The 22,804-nt window shown below is 36.3% G+C and overlaps 1 protein-coding gene across 1 annotated transcript in view; it reads right to left on the bottom strand.

Annotated features, from left to right (window-relative positions):
* Positions 1-1,022: 1,022 nt before the first annotated feature.
* Positions 1,023-22,804, bottom strand: part of NUDCD1 (NudC domain containing 1) — an 87,811-nt gene continuing 66,029 nt past the window's right edge. Inside the window, exons 9-11 of the mRNA XM_065895421.1 lie at positions 3,903-4,062; positions 1,130-1,682; positions 1,023-1,086 (exon numbers count right to left, since the gene is read on the bottom strand). Coding sequence (XP_065751493.1) covers positions 1,390-1,682; positions 3,903-4,062 — 453 coding nt within the window. The 3' untranslated portion in view covers positions 1,023-1,086; positions 1,130-1,389. The remainder of the gene's footprint in view (positions 1,087-1,129; positions 1,683-3,902; positions 4,063-22,804) is intronic.

A 22,804-nucleotide genomic window follows, 5' to 3' on the forward strand; every position in this document is an offset into this window, starting at 1 on the left:
CATGCATGTAATCCCCATCTTTTTCCTCCTTTTCTGTCTCTCAAACTTATTTTTCCTTCTTTCACTAAAATTTAGTTCAGCCAAACACTTGTCTAGATAGGCAAGAGATATGTTAGGAACAAATGTTTCCTATCTTGTACTCTTTTCTTCATTTTCTGCCTCTTATATTAAAGTCTCAATTCCCCTATTATAATATAAAATTTAACTTGAAGTATATATAAGAAGTATACAAAAATGGTATAGAAGTAAACAATTTTCCAGGTAAATGCACACCAAAAGAAATCCAAGGAAATACTATAAGAAGCTAAAATTCATGGCAAACCATATTTAATGTATAAACAAACAGGATTACTTTTTTCTTAACTGTAGAAATGTAAGGAGAACTACGAGGATGAATTATAATTTGTATGGTAGACTGTTACATAAGTGGCTCCCAGTGAATCATACCACCTGCTATCTGTATCCTCGTGTACTCCACTCTCACACTGACTCTAGACTTGCTTTGTTCAATGGAAGATGAGCAAATATGATGCAAGTGCAGGCTTGATAAACTCTTGTACATTAGGGCTTGCCCTCTTGTAATGTTTTTTTCTGTCATGGGAAGAAACACGGTCTAGCTTACTGGAGGAGGAAAGGCCATGCAGACCAGAGACAGTCAAGTCAATGAACCATGAAAAATTATAAAACATCCTGTTTTAAACCACTGAGTTTTGGAGTGGTTTGTTATATGGCAATGGATAAGAGCTACACTTCATAGAACCTTATCATCTCTCTTTATTTATGTCTGTGGAAGACCAAATGGATAAAATTTAAATAAAATAAAGCTATATTTAATATGAAAAAACACTTAAGGTCTCTCAGCAAAGTTTAACAGTACTAGACCTGCTGTACCTGTTATATTTCTCCCTCTACCCCAGCTATTCAGTCCATTTAAAAAGTATTTACAAGAATCAACACTTTAACTATTATCCTATACATTCTATAGGTAAAGAAGTAGAAACTGTATCAGTGAACAAAGAATACATGATAAATATTTTTATTTAAACATGAATTGTACATCTTTCATATAAAAGATGAGATTCTAGCCTGTTTTATTGTACATCTTTCATATAAAAGATGAGATTCTAGCCTGTTTTTAAAAAATTAATTTTACTTGCTAATACTATCTTTACATTTTTTACAGAAGCTAATTTTCTCTAAATTTGCAGCTTCATTCTATAGCTCTTAAAGACTCATAATCTCGAATATATTTCCAATATCCTTTAAAAAATAAATTCATACAAGATAATTTTAACACAATAAAAACGTAACAGATTACAGCACAACTGCCCAGCCTTCCAGCTACCACTGAATACTTTTCAGTACAGAGAAGCCAACATGTTGGAGTAATTAGTTCTCTGTATTTACCTTTATTAAAAAGAGGTTTTTGGTAGTGAGAACAAATAATCTCTCATTTGTTGCTTGAAAGCCTAAAATAGGATCACTGGTTTCTAGGCTTGCTACTTGCTGCTTAGCAACCTGCCCTACTTGCCTGCCTTCTTTCCTATTGTAAAGTACAGTGGACATGGGAGTGGGCTGACGATAGATGAAAACTCGTCGAAGGCACTCGCAAAGGGCTGCATAAGAGTAATTTGGAGCACAGGCAAAAAATTTTTTGTCTCTCTTTGATGCTTGGACGTAGCCTGCCAAGAAATATGAGACAAAAAAAAAAAGAAAAAGTATATATTAAACAGAAGGGAAAAACAGTGATTTAACATTCAGTAGTTCATAAATCTTATTATAAATTGAAAGGATTAAATAAAAAATATATATCATAGATACTCAACAGTTGTTAAATTCTGAACCATGAATGACTAACCACAATCAATCTCTCCCAAATGGTGCAAAATTAAAGCATTAATTCCTAAGGAAAATAGTTTCATCCCTTCAAAAAAAAGCACAGTATAGTTCCTATATAATTTCCATGAATAATTAAAACATTAAAAATCTAACACACTAAAAACATGCCAAAATATCTTTAAATAATAGAGTACATCAATCAGAGATGTGGCATTGCAGCTTTTCTTTTTTCTTATCAAATAAATGGGAAAATGTTTATAGGATGTATTATAGTTATTTTAGGAGTGTGTGCATAATGCAGACCCCATGCCCAAAGGTACTAATATGCACAATGCATTCCCATTATTTCTGTAATGTTAGTGGTATTTTTATACACAAATACCAACACTGTAACAGGATTTGTACTTCACCTCTCAGAATAAGCAGAGCCTTGAGACCACTACAAATTCAAAGAAAATTCAAGTATCTTTTTAAAAAAATTCCACTGGGATGTCCCTTGAAAACTAATTAAAATTTGAAATAATCTTTTTAAAAATTATCTTTATAGTCTAAAAGAGCATTTATGTTCTGAAATAAAAATTAGAATTTTCAGATTGGGACATGATTACTGAACATTATAACATGTGAGAGAGGAAATATAACACTAATGTAAACTGAGACCTCATCAAACAATGAATGAGCGAAGGAACCACTGAGCACAGGCAGATCAATGCTGGTTTTTTAATATTAAGCAGGGCTTGAGGAGGAAAAATTAGAGAGGACACAGACACCTATTTGAGAGCCTAGATTTAGCTCTCCAGGCTAATCTTGACAAATAATGTATATAACATCTCAAGACTACACACCTAATGTAATGTTGATTTAACTTAAACTCAAGCATAATAGAATTCCATTATACTAGGGGATTTAGGAATACAAAAGGAATATCTGAAAATTAAGATAAAGCTTTCCTCTTACTGAAAAAAACAGGAGAATAAAAAATCCGGAATTTTAGTAGAACTAGAAATTACGTGGCTAAATTATTCAATCAAACTTTATTTCAGGTCATAAAAATCCATTTGGAGTCTGAATTAACCAGTTTAACAGCCCATATTATTAACTATAAGGGATAATTGAAAAAAATCTCCTCTACAATTAGGGTTGTACATATACAGCAATCACAATGCATAATTTTACTTCCTGCTGGCAGTTTAAAATAACCTTTCAATAAAGCAATAGCTGTGGTCAATTCATATAAAAAATTTCTCCCACACAATACTAATGTATTTTATCATTGTGTAAGTCTACAATTATGTAGCTCAAAATGTTTCAAGCTCTAGGTTTAAAACCAGTATTTTCGGGGCTTCCCTGGTGGCGCAGTTGTTGAGAGTCAGGCAGGGGACACGGGTTCATGCCCTGGTCCGGGAGGATCCCACATGCCGCAGAGCGGCTGGGCCCGTGAGCCATGGCCGCTGAGCCTGCACGTCTGGAGCCTGTGCTCTGCGGCGGCAGAGGCCACAGCGGTGAGAGGCCCGTGTACCACACACAAAAAAAAAAACCCAGTATTTTCCCTTTTATCCTACAGAATAAATTTCATTTCTGCTTATCATCATCTTCCCTAAGTGTTTTCATTATAATGGCTGTTTTTCACATAAGTTCCATGAAAGATGTCTCATAATGTGCTTTACCTTAGAGCAATTCCATGATTACCGAAGACTACTCTGAAGAAACCTGAATACAAGTTCCATGTAGGGTACTGTCAAGCCCCTTGTTCATATTCTGATATTGTATAGCTTAGTTGGAATAAGCAAATAACTGATTAGAATGATTCATGCAGTTAGATAAACCACTTTGATTTCTATTCTGTGCTGATCTTCTGCACAAGCATAAAAACAAATTAGTCCTACTGTTCCAAAAGTACTAACATTCATCAACTATGTGCAAGCAACCAAATTATAGCACAAATCAATCCAAGCATACTTAGGACAGCTCAAATTTAAATGAACCCAAAAACTTAAAAAAAAAAAAAAGAATTGACTAATTTTCAATATAAAGGAAAAAGTTGTCAAAGAGCTTGCTTATACCTAAAGCATTGAAAGTTGCGATATGCTCCCACATATCGTCTTGGTTGCCAGAGTGTGGTTGCCAGAGAAGGGCATCAACATCATGGCGCAGACAGAAGCAGGGCATTTCTTTAGGATCCACTATGACAGAGAAAAGGTACTGGTTGCTTCCAAGATTCACCTAAAATAAAAAGTGACAAAAAAATCATTTACTCAACAACAAACTAATAGTAATAAGGAAGACAGCTGACACACAGAACTACATGTCAACAACTGTTCTAAACTTTTTACACACCTAAAACTGATGAATAAATCTTCATAACGCTCCTGGGAGAAATGTGCTATTGTTAGGCCTATCTTAAAGCCGAGGAAAGTGATGCAACAAAGGATGTAAGTAACTTGCCCATGGTCAGCCTGGTAGTAAGTTGTGCAGCTGAGCTTTGAATCTGGAGTCTGTGTTCTTAGCCACTACACTACAGTCAACTGTTTGTTAGTAACTAGTTTACAACACGCTATAAAGCACCAATTTTATAGGCAGAATATTTTTTAAACCACAGAATACAAATATGAAGTTTACAAATGCTAACTTGTAATAATAACTACCAAGAATCAACGACAGCTACTATGATTTATGAGCACAATCTATGTGCCAGACACGTTACAAATATTAACGTCAATAACCCACTAGGCTGTTATTATCTTCATAGATGGAAGAATATACTTGAGAGAGCTTGAGTAACTTATTCTAGGCTACACAGAAAAATCACAATGCTAGGATTCAAACGCAGATCTGTTTACAAATTATTGACTTTGTATTGTCTATTTACAATAAAATGTCAAGAATGTTCATTATGTTAATAACTTTATTGCAATATTGATGGCTAAAGGAACTCATTTTACTACAGACTCATTAGGTTGAGGCTCATAACTGGATTCCATCTATAGGAATACTTTTTTTTTAATGGAAAGAGGTTGCAGTGACATTCTTCATTACAAATGCTGTTTATCAGTTAAAAATGCCTAAATACCAACAAAAATCATATCAGATACAGAAAACATAAAATATGCATAGCACTTAATAAACAATGAATTGCTTCCATGAGTTTTAGAGCAGACGAGAATAAAATGTTGGGTTGAAATTAAAGGTGGAGACCTGACCTATGTTCAACAGGGAAAGCTGTGAAGTGGCTCTCCCACACAGGCTACTGGTCACAGGAGCATCCAGAGACAGAGCAACCTAATTTGTGTTGCTGCAACAATGCCAAGGGATAGGGCTTTTGGGTGGGGCCGGTACTTATTCTCTGCAGAAGAGGAACAGGCTGGCACACAGTGTTCACAGACTATTTCTTCTCTCCCTTTGCTCCTGATAATCACTGGCTAAGTGAGGTTTATTTTCAAAATCACTGCCAACTGACTGGCCTTTTATATTACGGTAAGTTTTATTGTCAAATTCAGTTTTTCTGTAGTTTGAACTGTGTTCTCATTACTTTCAGTTTTATACTTTTCCATTAATGCATGTTTCAGCAAATAGTTTGTGGATCTGCCCCTCAGAAAGTGAACACATTATTCCTCAAATAAGATGTGGATGTTTTAAATATAATTATCTAAGTTTTACAAACAAATTATAATAAACTAGTCTGATGGAACTAACTGCAAATATAATTTACTGTGAGATAAAACACTCCCTTTACATGAGATAATTTTTTCTTTATGTAGTAAGAGACCTGTGATATTCATTTAATAAATTCTAGCCCTCCTAGTCTTCATTTTAAAATCAAGTATTCCATACAGATAAATAAAAAAGATTACACCACTTAAGATGTATGATACTTATTAGGTTGGTCAGCAGCCATGTTAGGAAAATTTATAATTCCATTCAAAGGTTGCAAGCTAAGAGTAGACAAAGGAACTGCAGATAAACACTGCTTTTAAGATAACACCTAAAAATGGTTTCATCTTTCTCATGGTAGTTACTGAAACCTCTTGATAATTCTTTATACCTTTTACTACTTTTTCTTGCCTCACTGCACTAGCTAGGAGCTCCAGCATGATCCTGACTAGGAGTAATGAGGGCAAACACCCTTGCCTATCTTTTGCACAGGCTCCGGACGCACAGGCTCAGCGGCCACGGCGCACAGGCCCAGCCGCTCCGCGGCATGTGGGATCCTCCCACCCGTGTCCCCTGCCATTGGCAGGCGGACTCCCAACCACTGCGCCACCAGGGAAGCCCGCCTGTTACCAATCTTAGGGGAAAGGATTCTAGTATTTTTACTATTTTTACCATGAAATACGATGTTAACACTAGGTTTTTCAAGGAGGCAGTTACCTTCAACTCCTAGTTTGCTAAGCACTTTTATCATAAACAGATACTAAGTTTTGTCAATTCTTTTTCTGCATCTACTAGAATGGTCAAATATTTTTCTTCTTTAGTCTGATGATACACTGAATTATGTTGGTTGATACTTGAATGTTGATGAATCAGCCTTGAATTCCCTGGGTAAACACTACTTGGTCATGATGTATTCTTTGTACTTACTGCTGGATTTCATTTACTAATATTTTACTGAGGACTTTTGATCTATATTCATGAGGGATACTGGTGTGGTTTTTAGTTTTTTTCCTGTTTTCCTTTCTGTCATGTCTTTGCTATCAGCGTAATGCTGGCCTTATAAAACAAGGTGGGAGGTGTTCCTTCCTCTTCTATTTTCTGGAAGTATAGAACTGGTATTGTTTGTTCATTTGGTAGAGCAAACCAGTGAAGCACCCTAGGTCTGGAGATTTGACAGAAGGTTCCTAACAATAAATTCAGTCTCTTTAACAGATACAGGACTATTAAGGTTATCTATTTCTTTTTCAGTGAACTGTGGTAATGCTTGTCTTTCAAGGAATTAGCTTCACTTAAATTGTCAAATATATGAAAATGGAGTTGTTTATAACATCCCATTATTACACTTTACTGTCTTTTGGACTTGTCCTGACACGTCCATTTTTATTTCTGATATGGTAATTTGTGTTGTCTTTTTCCTTGGTTACTCTGGCTAGAGACTTACCAATTTTGATCTTTTCATTGGTTTTATTATTTTCAGTTTCACTCATTTCTGCTTTGTAAGTTTCCTTCCTCCTACTTTAGACTTGGTTTGCTCTTCTTTTCCTGGTTCAAGATGGAAGCTTAAATTATAAAATTGAGACACTTTTTCTATTGTAATATAACATGTAATGCCATAAATTTCCTTCTAAGCACTGCTTTAGCTGCATCCCATATGTGCTGTTTCATTTTCGTTCGATTCAAAATATTTCCTACTTCCTTTGTGAGTTCCACTATGACTCATAGGTTATTCAGAAATGTATTTAATTTCCAGATACTTGTGGATTTTCCAGACGTTTCTATTATTAATTTCTAATTTAATTGTTATGGCCAGAGAACATTCTGTTCATGATTCTTATTCTTTTAAATTATTGACATTTATTTTATGGCCCAGAATATGGTCTATTTTGGCAAATGTTCCATGTCCCTTCTGGGATTCCAACTAGATGTATAGTAGACCATCTGATATTGCCCCACAGCTCTTGGATGCTCTGTTTTTTTGTTTTTAACCCCACCCCACTTCAACCCTCTTAGGTTAGTAAAAATTAGCAGAACTGAAATCAATCTTCCAGGTTACTGATTTTTTTTCCCCTCAGATGTATTGAGTATACTGATGAGTTTGTTGAAGGCATTCTTCTCTTGTTGCTGTGGGTTTTTTTTTTTTTTAAACTTCAAGCATTTTTAATCGACTCTTACAGTTTCTCTCTGCAACTTTTCTGCTAGAGGCTTTAACGTATTAACCACAGTTACTTTAAATCCTTTGTCTGGTAGTTCCAAAATAGGGGTCATCTCTGGGTCTGGTTTGTTTCCCCTTGTTTCTTGACAGCAGGATATTTTTTACTTCTTTTTGTGTGTCTTGTAACCTTTGAATACTGGATGTAAAAAACTGTAGAGACTGAGGTAAGCAGTATTTATGCCTGGTAATGGACACATTTCTTTTGCTAGGCCATTCGTGTGGGTGGTCATGACAGAGGGAGGTTGAGAAAGGGCTAAGAAAGGGCTGATCTGAGCTTGAATTCTGTTGTTGCTATGGTTACCTTCAGTGCATCACCAACTTCAAATTCCTTCAGTGTTACTTTGCACTCTGGTGGGGACTGAGATGCTGGAGGATTTTCCCCAACTGTACTGTTCCACCCCTAACTTTAGGCCTTCACCATACATCCTCATTTCAGAGAGTCTCCCTATGCTCTTACTCCTTCCCTAGTGGTAGATTATTATTGCCTGTTACTTGGTGCTTCTCAGCCTTGATGATGGTGGATGGAAGGATACAGGCAGAGGGTTCTCTTGGTTCAGCCTCAGTATTGGGCCTTGTGTCCTTGGGTTTGGGCCTTTTTAGTGATACTGCCGTAGGAGAATTCTAATAATCTACCCTTGATTTCCTGCCCCTGCCCCAGGCATAGCGGTGGTGTTTTAAAATTATTTTTATTTTCCCCTGGCTGCTGTGGGTCTTATTCTGAGCCCTTAGGATAAGATCTGATGCTCTTCCCTCAGCAGCTTAAGGCTTTTGCTACTTAAGGAAAATAAACCAGGCAGGACTTCATTCTTCTTTTCACGGCAGAAGATACTTCCCTTCTCCAATGCTGCATTACCAGGGTGGCTTTCCCCCTGTCTGTCTCCTCCCCTGCTCCCCGTCTTCCGCATCAGGCCCTGGTCAAGGTCCATAAAGAGGATTTGTAAATCCCATGGGTTCTATACCTTCTTGTTAGCCCCCACTACGCTTTTAGCAGTTTGTTGGATTTTCCTTACCCACTTACATGGCAATCCTTTCTTCTTCCCATGTTCAGATGAACCAGCTCTCCTATCCAATCTCTCCTTGGTGGTACCTGTTTTTCCCTTGGATTTCAAGCTAGTTGATTGTGCTGTAACCTCAGATTTTTTTTTAACCTCTGAAAAATTTTTTTAAAGTAATGATTCTACAGATTATCCAGGCTTCTCTTGTTGTTACATTGGGAGAGACACTCTTTCCAGCTTTCCAGACCCTAGACTGAACTAGAAGTCCCCTGCTCACTGTTTACAAACTTGCCTAAAAAGCAAGCCACTTATAATGAGCAGACTGGTGATAGTTCAATATCCACAAGAGCTTCCATATACCCAAGTAGGCTCCCACACCCTGGCTTCTACCAGAGTAGATAACTAACTTAAAGGCAAACATCTTTTATCCATTGATTTATCAAATGGTTAGACTGAAGTGTTTTCTTGAACAGGTGCTTCCCATAGGGGATGGTGGCTGGCCAAAAACAGTAAATCTTCTTCTTAAATGCCAGAAATGAACAATTAACACAAACATAGAGCCAATAAGAAAGAGAGGCAAAAGACATACCCAGAGAGACTACAGAAAGCAGAAATCATGAGGTAGGAAGTGAATCACAGAGGTATGAGCAGCAGAAGCAAGTAAAGAAGATGGTGATGTGATGATAATGGCACAGCACTACGGTAGACAGCGAGGGACACTTGATTCTCAGGAGACAAGGAGATTACCTTGTCATCAGAACTATGTGCTATTTTCTAAACAATGTTTCCCTTCTCTTTTAGGTCGAACTTGCAAATGCATTTGTTTACAGAATGACCTTCTATTATTTCTCTATGAGATCTAAAGAGATTGTTTCCACTATTCCTTATAGTCGCCACATATGTTCACACTAAATATCTATGACTTGTGGTAACGAGAGGTCTTCTCTGCTCTTTGCAACCTTTGCAAGTCCAGATGAAAGGATTTTGTCCAAAAAAGAAAATCAGGATTAAGATTGCAAACTGAAGCAAACTAGTTTTGCTAATAAGTTAATTAAGTGAATGAAAATAAAGTGCAAAAATTAAAAAGTACAATTTGTATGATGCTATAGAAACAAAAAAACTCAATATAAGGAAAAGAAAATGTTTGAAGAACAACAAAGACATGTCATCATTAATTTGAAGCAGACAAAACAGGGAAATAAGATGTTATTCATTATCTGGCAGTTACCTGTAAGAATCAACCTGTGAGAATCAAGAACAAGATGTTCAATTCAAAGTCTTAAAATAGAAAAATCTGCAACCTAGAATACTCTACGCAGCAACATTATCATTTAGAATAGGAGAAAGAATTTCTCAGTCAAGCAAAAACCAAAAGACTAAAGCAATACTAAACCTATCCTGAAAAGAAATAGTGAAAGGTCTTCTCTAAATAGAACGGAAGCAAGAAGATATAGGAAAGAGAAGCTCACAATTGGAAAGTAAATCACTTAAATAAGCCAGTATACACATCAAAAAGAAAAAAAAAAAAGCTATTTGTGAAAGTGATGATAAACACAAGGGACAGCAAAAGGATAAACTAAACATAAAGATGTAAAAGAGGACATCAAAATCATAAAATGTGGGGGAGAGTAAGAAAATGTAGATTGTTTTATTTTTAAAATGTGTTTGAGCCTATATGACTATCAGTCTAAAGCAAGCAGCTATTGGAAGGGGTTAACATACTTGAAAAACACAGTAATCACAAATCAATAACGATAGATTCACAAAAACCAAATAAAGGACACAAGCATAAAATAAAAGGAAATCATCAAACCACAAAAAGAACAACAAAAAGAAACAAAGAAGAAACATAGAATCAACTGGAAAACAAAGTTTAAATGACAATAAATACAGAGTTATCAATAATTATCTGAAATGTCAATGGACTTGAATGCTCCAATCAAAAGACACAGTATGGCAGACTGGATAAAAAAACAAGAGCCTTACATAATGCTGCATATATAAGATCCACTTTAGGGCAAAGGACACACATAGATTGAAAGTAAGGGGATGGAAAAAGATATTTCACACAAACGGAAATGACAGGAAAGCAGGAGTTGCAATACTCATATGAGACAAAACAGACTTTAAAACAAAGGCCATAAAGACAAAGAAGGACACTATATAATGATAAAAGGATCAATACAAGAAGAGGACAGAGACCTACTAGAGCATGGACTATGTGAAGGGGGAGGGGTAGGCTGTGATGAGGTGAGAGAGTGGCATGGACATATATACACTACCAAGCGTAAAGTGGATAGCTAGTAGGAAGCAGCCGCATAGCACAGGGAGATCAGCTAGGTGGTTTGTGACCACCTAGAGGGGTGGGAGAGGGAGGGTGGGAGAGGGAGGGTGGGAGGGAGGGAGATGCAGGAGGGAAGAGAAATGGGAACGTGTATATGTATAACTGATTCACTTTGTTATAAAGCAGAAACTAACACACCATTGTAAAGCAATTATACTCCAATAAAGATGTTAAAAAAAAGAAGAGGATTTTACACTCTTTATACTCGTCAACATATATGCACCTAATATAGGAGCACCCAAGTACATAAAACAAAAACTAACAGACAGACATAAAGGGAGAAACTGATGGGAATACAATGATAGTAGGAGACTAACACCCCACTCACATCAATGGACAGATACTCTAGACAGAAAATCAAGAAGGCAAAGATATCCTAAATGATACAACAGAACAGTTAGAGTTAATTGACATTTTCAGGATTACATCCAAAAAACACAGAACACACATTCTTTTCAAGTGGACGTGGAACATTCTCTAAGATTGACCAAACAGGGCACAAAACAAAATCTGGTATAAAAATTATTTCAAGCATCTTTGACAATGGCACGAAACTAGAAATCAACCATGGAAAAAGAAATGAGAAAAAAAAGATTACATGGAGACCAAACAACATACTAAAAAAGCAACAGGTCAATGAGGAAATTAAAAAATATCTGGAGACAAATGACAATGAAAACACAACCATACAAAATCTATGGGATGCAGCAAAAGCAGTTCTTAGAGCAGTTCATAGCGATACAGGCCTTTCTCAAAACACAAGGAAAATCTCAAACAACCGAACCTACCACCTAAAAGAAAAAGAACAAACAAAACCTAAAGTCAGCAGAAGGAAAGAAATAATAAAGATCAGAGAGAAAATAAGAGATTAAAAAACAATACAAAAAAAATCAATAAAACCAAGAGCTGGTTCTTTGAAAGGTAAAATAAGAAATGAAAAAGGAGAAATCTCAACTGATGCCGCAGAAATACAAAAAAAACATAAAAGAGTGCTATGAACAATTACATGCCAACAAATTCGACAACCTAGAAGAAATGGACAACTTTCTAGAAACAGCCCACCAAAACTGAATCAAGAAGAAACAGACAATTTGAACAGACCAATCATTAGAAGTGAAATAGAAGCTGTAATTTTAAAAAGTTCCCTACAAACAAAAGTCTAGGACCAGATGGCTTCACAGGCGAACTCTACCAAACATACAAAGAAGAACTTTTACCCATCCTTCTCAAACTCTCCCAAAAGACTGAAGAGGAGGGAACACTCCCAAAGCCACCATCATTCTGATAGCAAAAGCAAAGACACCACCAAAAAAGAAAATTACAGGCCAATTTCTTTGATGAATATAGATGCAAAAATTCTCAACAAAATACTAGCAAACCAAATCTAACAACACATAAAAGAGATATACACCATGACCAAGTGGGTTCATCCCAAGTTCACAAGGATGTTCAACATATGTAACTCAATCAATGTGATATACCACATGGACAAAAGAAAAGATAAAAACCACGATCATCTCAATAGATGTAGGAAAAGCATTTGACAAAATTCAACATCCATTCATGATAAAGACTCTTACCACCAAAGTGGGTACAGAGAGAATATATCTTAACATAAAAATTATAACAAACCCACAGTCAAAATAATACTCAACAGTGAAAGCTGAAAGCATTCCACAAAAATATGGAAGACAAGGATGCCCACTCTCACCGTTTCTATTCTACATAGTATTGGAAGTTCTAGCCACAGCAGTCAGACAAGAGAAATAAAAGGTATCCAAATAGGAAGAGGGAAAATTGTCACCATATGTAGATGACATGATACCATATATAGAAAACCCTAAAGACTCCACACAAAAAATTACTAGAACTGATAAATGAATTCAGCAAGGTAGCAGGATACAAGATTAACATACAGAAATTGATTGCATTTCTTTACACCAACAATGAAATATCAGAAAGGGAAAATAAAAGAAAAAAAAACCTTTTAAAATAGCAACCCCAAAATAAAATACTTAGGAATAAACCTCACCAAGGAGGTGAAAGACTTATATGTTGAGAACTATAAAACATTAACAAAGGAAACTGAAGATATTCAAAGAAATGGAAAGGTACCCCATGCTCTTGGATTGGAATAATTAATATTGTTAAAATGGCCATACTACCCAAAGCAATCTACAGACTTAATGCAATCTCTATCAAATTACCTATGACATTTTTCACACAACTAGAACAAATAATCCTAAAATTTATATTTATATGGAACTATAAAATACCCAGAATTGCCAAAGCAATCCTGAGGAAAAAAAACAAAGCAGGAGGCATAACCCCCCCCAGACTTCAGACAATACTACAAAGCTACAGTAATCAAAACAGTGTGGTACTGGCACTAAAAACAGACCTATAATCAATGGAACAGAATAGAGAGCCCAGAAATAAACCCACATACCTATGGCCAATTAATCTTCAACAAAGGAGGCAAAAATATAAAATGGGAAGAAGTCTCTTCAGCAAGTGGTGCTGGGAAAGCTCGACAGTTGCATGTAAATCAATAAAGTCATAACACACTGTTACACCATGCACAAAAGTAAACTCAAAATGGCTTAAAGACTTAAATATAAGACAAGGCACCGTAAAACTCCTAGAAGAGATCACGGGCAAAACTTTCTCTGACATAAATCGTACCAATGTTTTCTTAGGTCAGACTCCCAAAGCAATAGAAATAAGAACAAAAATAAACAAATGGGACCTAATCAAACATAAGTTTTTGCACAACAAAGGATACCATAAACAAAACGAAAAGACAACCTACAGAATGGGAGAAAATATTTGCAACCGACAAGCGCTTAATTTCCAAAGTATACAAGCAGTTCATACAACTTGACAACAAGAAAACAATCCAATTGAAAAATGGGCAGAAGACCTAAAGAGACATTTCTCCAAAGAAGAAATACGGATGGCCAATAGACACATGAAATGAGGCACATCGCTAATTAGAGAAATGCAAATCAAAACCACAATGAGGTACCACCACATGCTTCTCAGAATGGCCATCATTAAAAAGTCTACAAATAACAAATGCTGGAGAGAGTGTGGGGAAAAGGGAACCCTCCTACACTGTTGGTGGGAATGTAAGTTGGTGCAGCCACTGCGGAAAACAGTATGGAGGTTCCTCAGAAAACTAAAGTACAATTACCATATGATCCAGCAATCCCACTCCTGGGCATATATCCAGATAAAACTGTAATTCAGAAAGATACATGCACCCCTATGTTCACAGAAGCAATGTTCACAATAGCCAAGACATGGAAACAACCTAAATGTCCATCAACAGATGAATGGATAAAGAAGATGTGGTATATATATACAATGGAATATTACTCAGCTATAAAAAAGGACGAAATAGGGGCTTCCCTGGTGGCGCAGTGGTTGAGAGTCCGCCTGCCAATGCAGGGGACACGGGTTCATGCTCCAGTCCGGAAGGATGCCGCGGAGCGGCTGGGCCAGTGAGCCACGGCCGCTGAGCCTGCGCGTCCGGAGCCTGTGCTCTGCAACAGGAGAGGCCACAATAGTGAGAGGCCCGCGTACCACAAAAAAAAACAAAAACAAAAACGAAATAATGTCACTTGCAGTAACATGGATGCATCTTGAGATTATCATACTAAGTGAAGTCAGAAAGAAAGACAAATACCATATCACTTATATGTGGAATCAAAAAATGGCACAAATGATCCTATTTACAGAAGAGAAACAGACTCACAGACATAGAGAACAGACTTGTGGTTGCCAAGACGGAAGGCAGGTGGGGGAGGGATGGACTGGGAGTTTGGGATTAGTAGATGCAAACTATTACATATAGAATGGGTAAACAAAAAGGTTCTGTATAGTACAGGGAATAATATTCAACATCCTGGGATAAACCACAATAGAAAATAAAATAAAAAATATATATAACTGATTCACTTTGTTGTACAGCAGAAATTAACACAACAGTGGAAATCAACTATGCTTCAAAAAAAAAAAAACAGATGCCAAAAATCCGACTGAGTTCACAACTTGGTAGCCAAAAGCAAAATGCAACAGCAAATAAGAAAGATGGAAAAGAAAAGGATGACTGTTTAGGGCACACACTGTCAAAGGTAAGAATAGTACCCAATAGCTTATTAGCAGTGGAAAGAACAAAAACCATGCAGAACCAGAGAAGATATTTTTAAATGGAGTACACTGAGACTACTTAGTGTGGGAGTAAAGAACCCAACTTAACTTCAAATGCTTCTAATGGCTTTACTATAGACATATACAGCATTGTAATTAATATTCACTCTGATGACATTCAACTATCTATAAAATGTTACTTTCTCTTTGGAATGCTCTACATTAGATTTGGGGCAAATAATAAATTTTAGTAAGATTCCATTAAAAAAAAGCCCTAAATATAGTTTTAGCACTTAAATGAGAAGAAGTAATTTATACTAGACAATTTATTTGGCAAACTCATTCTTTGTTAATGCCAAATAAATAACCTATTGCCATATGTATCGATAATTACCTTAAATGTAAATGGACTAAATGCTCCCACCAAAAGACACAGATTGGCTGAATGGATACAAAAACAAGACCCATATATTTGCTGTCTACAAGAGACCCACTTCAGACCTAGAGACACATACAGACTGAAAGTAAGGGGATGGAAAAAGATATTCCATGCAAATGGAAACCAAAAGAAAGCTGCAGTAGCAATTCTCCTATCAGACAAAATAAACTTTAAAATAAAGACTATTAGAAGAGACAAAGAAGGACACTACATAATGATCAAGGGATCGATCCAAGAAGATATAACAATTGTAAATATTTATGCACCCAACACAGGAGCACCTCAATACATAAGGCAAATACTAACAGCCATAAAAGGGGAAATTGACAGTAACACGTTCATAGTAGGGGACTTTAACACCCCACTTTCACCAATGGACAGATCATCCAAAATGAAAATAAATAAGGAAACACAAGCTTTAAATGATACATTAAACAAGATGGACTTAATTGAACTTTATAGGACACTCCATCCAAAAACAACAGAATACACATTCTTCTCAAGTGCTCATGGAACATTCTCCAGGAGAGATCATATCTTGGGTCACAAATCAAGCCTTGGTAAATTTAAGAAAATTGAAATCGTATCAAGTATCTTTTCCGACCACAACGCCATGAGAATAGATATCAATTACAGGAAAAGATCTGTAAAAAATACAAACACATGGAGGCTAAACAATACACTACTTAATGACAAAGTGATCACTAAAGAAATCAAAGAGGAAATTAAAAAATACCTAGAAACAAATGACAATGGAGGCACGACGACCCAAAACCTATGGGATGCAGCAAAAGCAGTTCTAAGAGGGAAGTTTATAGCAATACAAGCCCACCTTCAGAAACAAGGAAACATCTCAAATAAACAACCTAACCTTGCACCTAAAGCAATTAGAGAAAGAAGAACAAGAAAATCCCGAAGTCAGCAGAAGGAAAGAAATCATAAAAATCAAATCTGAAATAAATGAAAAAGAAATGAAGGAAATGATAGCAAAAAGAGAAGTAACTGACACTGCAGAAATACAAAAGATCATGAGAGATTACTACAAGCAACTCTATGCCAATAAAATGGACAACCTGGAAGAAATGGACAAATTCTTAGAAATGCACAACCTGCCAAGACTGAATCAGGAAGAAATAGAAAATATGAACAGACCAATCACAAGCACTGAAATTGAAACTGTGATTAAAAATCTTCCAACAAACAAAAGCCCAGGACCAGATGGCTTCACAGGCGAATTCTATCAAACATTTAGAGAAAAGCTAACACCTATCTTTCTCAAACTCTTCCAAAATATAGCAGAGGGAGGAACACTCCCAAATTCCTTCTACAAGGCCACCATCACCTTGATACCAAAACCAGACAAGGATGTCACAAAGAAAGAAAATATCACTGATGAACATAGATGCAAAATTCCTCAACAAAATACTAGCAGACAGAATCCAACAGCACATGAAAAGGATCATACACCATGATCAAGTGGGGTTTATTCCAGGAATGCAAGGACCTTCAATATATGCAAATCAATCAGTGTGATAAACTATATTAACAAATTGAAGGAGAAAAAACCATATGATCATCTCAATAGATGCAGAGAAAGCTTTTGACAAAAGTCAACACCCATTTATGATAAAAACCCTGCAGAAAGTAGGCATAGAGGGAACTTTCCTCAACATAATAAAGGCCATATATAACAAACCCACAGCCAGCATCGTCCTCAATGGTGAAAAACTGAAAGCATTTCCACTAAGATCAGGAACAAGACAAGGTTGCCCACTCTCACCACTCTTATTCAACATAGTTTTGGAAGTTTTAGCCACAGCAATCAGAGAAGAAAAGGAAATAAAAGGAATCCAAATCGGAAAAGGAGAAGTAAAGCTGTCACTGTCTGCAGATGACATGATACTATACATAGAGAATCCTAAAGATGCTACTAGAAAACTACTAGAGTTAATCAATGAATTTGGTAAAGTTGCAGGATACAAAATTAATGCACAGAAATCTCTTGCATTCCTACACACTAATAATGAAAAATCTGAAAGTGAAATCAAGAAAACACTCCCATTTACCATTGCAACAAAAAGAATAAAAGATCTAGGAATAAACCTACCTAAGGAGACAAAAGACCTGTATGCAGAAAATTATAAGACACTGATGAAGGAAATTAAAATGATACAAATATATGGAGAGATATACCATGTTCTTGGATTGGAAGAATCAATATTGTGAAAATGACTCTACTACCCAAAGCAATCTACAGATTCAATACAATCCCTATCAAACTACCACTGGCATTTTTCACAGAACTAGAACAAAAAATTTCACTATTTGTATGGAAACACAAAAGGCCCCGAATAGCCAAAGCAATCTTGAGAACGAAAAACGGAGCTGGAGGAATCAGGCTCCCTAACTTCAGACTATACTGCAAAGCCACAGTAATCAAGACAGTATGGTACTGGCACAAAAACAAAGACAGATCAATGGAATAGGATAGAAAGCCCAGAGATAAATCCATGCACATATGGTCACCTTATCTTTGATAAAGGAGGCAGGAATGTACAGTGGAGAAAGGACAGCCTCTTCAATAAGTGGTGCTGGGAAAACTGGACAGGTACATGTAAAAATATGAGATTAGATCATTCCCTAACACCATACACAAAAATAAGCTCAAAATGGATTAAAGACCTAAATGTAAGGCTAGACACTATAAAACTCTTAGAGGAAAACACAGGCAGAACACTCTATGACATAAACCACAGCAAGATCCTTTTTGACCCACCTCCTAGAGACATGGAAATAAAATAATAAACAAATGGGACCTAATGAAACTTCAAAGCTTTTGCATAGCAAAGGAAACCATAAACAAGACCAAAAGACAACACTCAGAATGGGAGAAAATATTTGCAAATGAAGCAACTGACAAAGGATTAATTTCCAAAATTTACAAGCAGCTCATGCAGCTCAATAACAAAAAAACAAACAACCCAATCCAAAAATGGGCAGAAGACCTAAATAGACATTTCTCCAAAGAAGATATACAGACTGCCGAGAAACACATGAAAGAATGCTCAACATCATTAATCATCAGAGAACTGCAAATCAAAACTACAATGAGATATCATCTCACACCAATCAGAATGGCCATCATCAAAAAATAAAAACAATAAATGCTGGAGAGTGTGTGGAGAAAAGGGAACACTCCTGCACTGCTGGTGGGAATGTGAATTGGTACAGCCACTATGGAGAACAGTATGGAGGTTCCTTAAAAAACTACAAATAGAACTACCATATGACCCAGCAATCCCACTACTGGGCATATACCCTGAGAAAACCATAATTCAAAGAGTCATGTACCAAAATGTTCATTGCAGCTCTATTTACGATAGCCCGGAGATGGAGACAACCTAAGTGCCCATCATCGGATGAATGGATAAAGAAGATGTGGCACATATATACAATGGAATATTACTCAGCCATAAAAAGAAACAAAATTGAGCTATTTGTTATGAGGTGGATGGACCTAGTCATATAGAGTGAAGTCAGTCAGAAAGAGAAAGACAAATACCGTATGCTAACACATATATATGGAATTTAAGAAGAAAAAAGTCATGAAGAACCTATGGGTAAGACAGGAATAAAGACATAAACCTACTGGAGAACGGACTTGAGGACATGGGGAGGGGGAAGGGTGAACTGTGACAGGGCGAGAGAGAGTCATGGACATATACACACTACCAAAAGTAAGGTAGATAGCTAGTGGGAAGCAGCCGCATAGCACAGGGAGATCAGCTCAGTGCTTTGTGACCGCCTGGATAGGAAGGGTGGGAGGGAGGGAGACACAAGAGGGAAGAGATATGGGAACATATGTATAACTGATTCACTTTCTTATAAAGCAGAAACTAACACACCATTGTAAAGCAATTATACCCCAATAAAGATGTTAAAAAAAATAAATGATTATGTATATATTTCAAAAACAATAACCTACTGCCTTAAAAAAAAAACCTCTTAAATTCATAAACCCTTTGATAAATAAAATGTAACCCCACATTTCTTCTATTCTCATTTTTATCTTTCAAGTACCAGTGAAGATCACAATTAGAGTAAAATATTCTCTAGAGAAAAATTTGGAACATGAATTTCAAGTAGTCGATTGTCTTTTTCTTCTCTTTGTAGAACACTTAGCAATTAAAGACTTCTGAAGATTATATGTTAAAGTGAAGACATTTAAACAACCTTTAATCACTGCTATTACCGAACTGAACTGAAAAGTAGTATTAAGAAAAAGGTTTTATCTATTCATAAATAACGTATCTGTTGGAGGTCAGATTGAAAAGTTAATGGCATGAAACTTTAACTCCAAATTCATATTCTGTACATAGAATAAATTACTAAAATTTACTCTATTCTTACTAGGCATGAAGTATTGAGTCGATCTGCATCTACTACTGTATAAGGAAAAACACTCCCTGGTGTTTCTCCTTTACTCACAATACCACCACACTCAAAACATTTCTGACCCCAGATATGTAGGTTTCCCACACATCCAGCAATTCTGACACCAGGTGGGTGTCCTACAATTCAGTTCTGACACGATCTACCTGGAGATAGCATCAGATCACACAGGTTAAGGGCTCAGTCCCACCAGACTGAGTACCACTCCCCTGCTCTCCCTACCACCCCACTTCAGATGCCAATCACAAATCCGAAGTTGTCACCTGTACTTCCAACTGACTGCTATAAATCAAGAATTCCAACGACTCTCCTAGGGTTCAGTAATTTGCTAAAATGGCTCACAGAATTCAGGGAAGCGCTTATATTTACCAGTTTACCATAAAAGTATATGATAAAGGATAACTGTGAACATTCAGATGGAAGAGATGCATAGGGCAAGCTTCTGAGGAAGGGGAACAGAGCTTCCATTCCCTTGCAAGGCAGGCCACCCTCCTAGTACCTCCATGTGTTCAGCAACCCAGAAGTTCTACAAACTCTGTCCTTTTGGGATTTTTATGGACATTTCATCACATAGGCATGATCATTAACTCAGTCTCCAGTCCCTCTCCCCTTCCTGGAGGTTAGAGGAGGGCTCCTGCTGAAAGTTCCAATCTTGTAATCATGACGTGGTCTTTCTGGTGACCATCCCCCATCATGAAGCTATCCAGGAGCTCACCAAGAGTACCGCCTCATTAGCATAAAGGACACTCCTATCACCCAGGAAATTCCAAGGGACTTAAGAGCTGTGTCAGGAACTGGGATCAGAGACCAAGCACCAAAATATGCTCCTGGTCCTACTGCTCTTATCACTTAGGAAATTACAAAGGTTTTAGGAGCTCTGTATCAGGAACTGGACAGAGATCAATATATACTTTTTCACAGCTACCTTACTTAATCCTATTGAATCTTCACTACCTGAGAATTCCCATTTTATGGAAGAAGAAACTCAAATTCAAGAGGTTAAGAGATTTAGGTTAAGAAGCTGATAATATGTATATATTCTGTTTGGTCAGTTAAGTTGTGTTGATTAAGTTGTACATGTGTGATATGTCTAAAATTGATGTCTGAAAACTACAGAAAAGTCTTATAAAATCCTGAGTTACATTTCTGTTTGAATATCCATCCATAAAGTTAACCATATAATTAAAGACGTCCTAATACTGACTAGAGACTGTAGCATAGGAAGATGTCAGATCTTAGCTAAGTGGTGTAAAATGAAATGGGGGGAAATGCACTTACATTTTTAAATAAAAGCCGTAGAAAGAAAATATTACTTAGAAATATGAGAAAAGGCTGATTTTTTTTCATTTTGAAAATTATCAAGTTGGATCTTTAGCTGTGTGTATCATAATTAATATCAAATTTCACTGACTATTCTAATGGAAGATATATATATATATATATATATATATATATATATATATATAAATGTAACAGATAACAGAAACACATACCAGAAAATAGAAGGTGCCGTGAGAGAAAAAAAAGAGCAAACAGGTGAGTAGATAATGGGGTTGTGGTTCCTATAGGTTAAGTAAGGATGGAAGCTAACATGTGAACAGAGGTGTGAATAAAGTATGGGAACAAATAAGAAAAGGAAGAACATTTCAGGTTCAGACAATAACAAATGCAAACACCCTCAGGGAGAAGCATGTTTAGTACAAGGAACAGCATGAAGGCCAGTGTGGTTTAAGAAAAGTAAGCTGGGGGAAAAATGGCAAAAAATGAGAGGCAATAAGTACTAGAGGGCAGTGATTTTTAACTATGGGTTTCAACATTGGTAGCAAAATCAATTTAGTAGATCAAGAAAAGAATTTTCTATTTTACTTCACTAAAAATAGTATGGAGTAGAGTACTCAAATATGTCTTGTACAATAAGGATAGTACTGTTTTGTGAAATCTTTGCTTCAGATATGTTCATGATATATGTGTATCCTGATCTCTCAATTTAAAATATACAAAATACAGTGAGTCATAAGGCTGCTTGTAGACCACAGTGAGGCATTATTCTAATGTGACAGGAAGCCAGTAAAGGGAGGAAACGGGAATGACAAAATCTAAGCCCTTTACGACGATTACTTTGAACTTCACACAAAGTACTTACTAATTCAAAGGGGAAGATGGTAACTTTAAAATAAGGAAATCTGGTGGACACCACGTAATCAAATTTAACACCACAACAGTAAGAAAACAGTAGATGTCAACCAAGTACCTCCTAATGTGATACACTGGAAAGGAAACATCATTTATGTAATATTATTCCTGGCAAAAATGCAAAATCAGAATCTGATCTTGAGGAAATACTGGACATAGTCTATAGAAAATAAAGTCAATGTCATAAGGCTGCATAATTGAATATTCCAAATTAAAGGAGACTACAGACACCACAACTCAATGCAATATGAGACATGGGATTGGACCCTGAATTAGGAAAAGAAATTGCTGTGAAGTACATTATTTGAGCAACTGGTAAAATTTGAATATGGACTCTATATGAGATGAAAGTATTGATATATACCAACGTTAAATTTCCTGAATTATATTGTGGTTCTACAAGAAAATGTCTTCATTTTTAGTATATATTGTGAGGTACTGGGGGTAAAAGAGCATGGCATCTTCAACTTACTCCTAAATGTTTAAACAAAAAGAAATGGAGAAACAGAAAAAATTTGGCAAAT

This window comes from Phocoena phocoena, chromosome 17 (assembly GCF_963924675.1).
Source record: "Phocoena phocoena chromosome 17, mPhoPho1.1, whole genome shotgun sequence".
In the NCBI taxonomy this organism is placed as follows: Eukaryota; Metazoa; Chordata; class Mammalia; order Artiodactyla; family Phocoenidae; genus Phocoena; species Phocoena phocoena.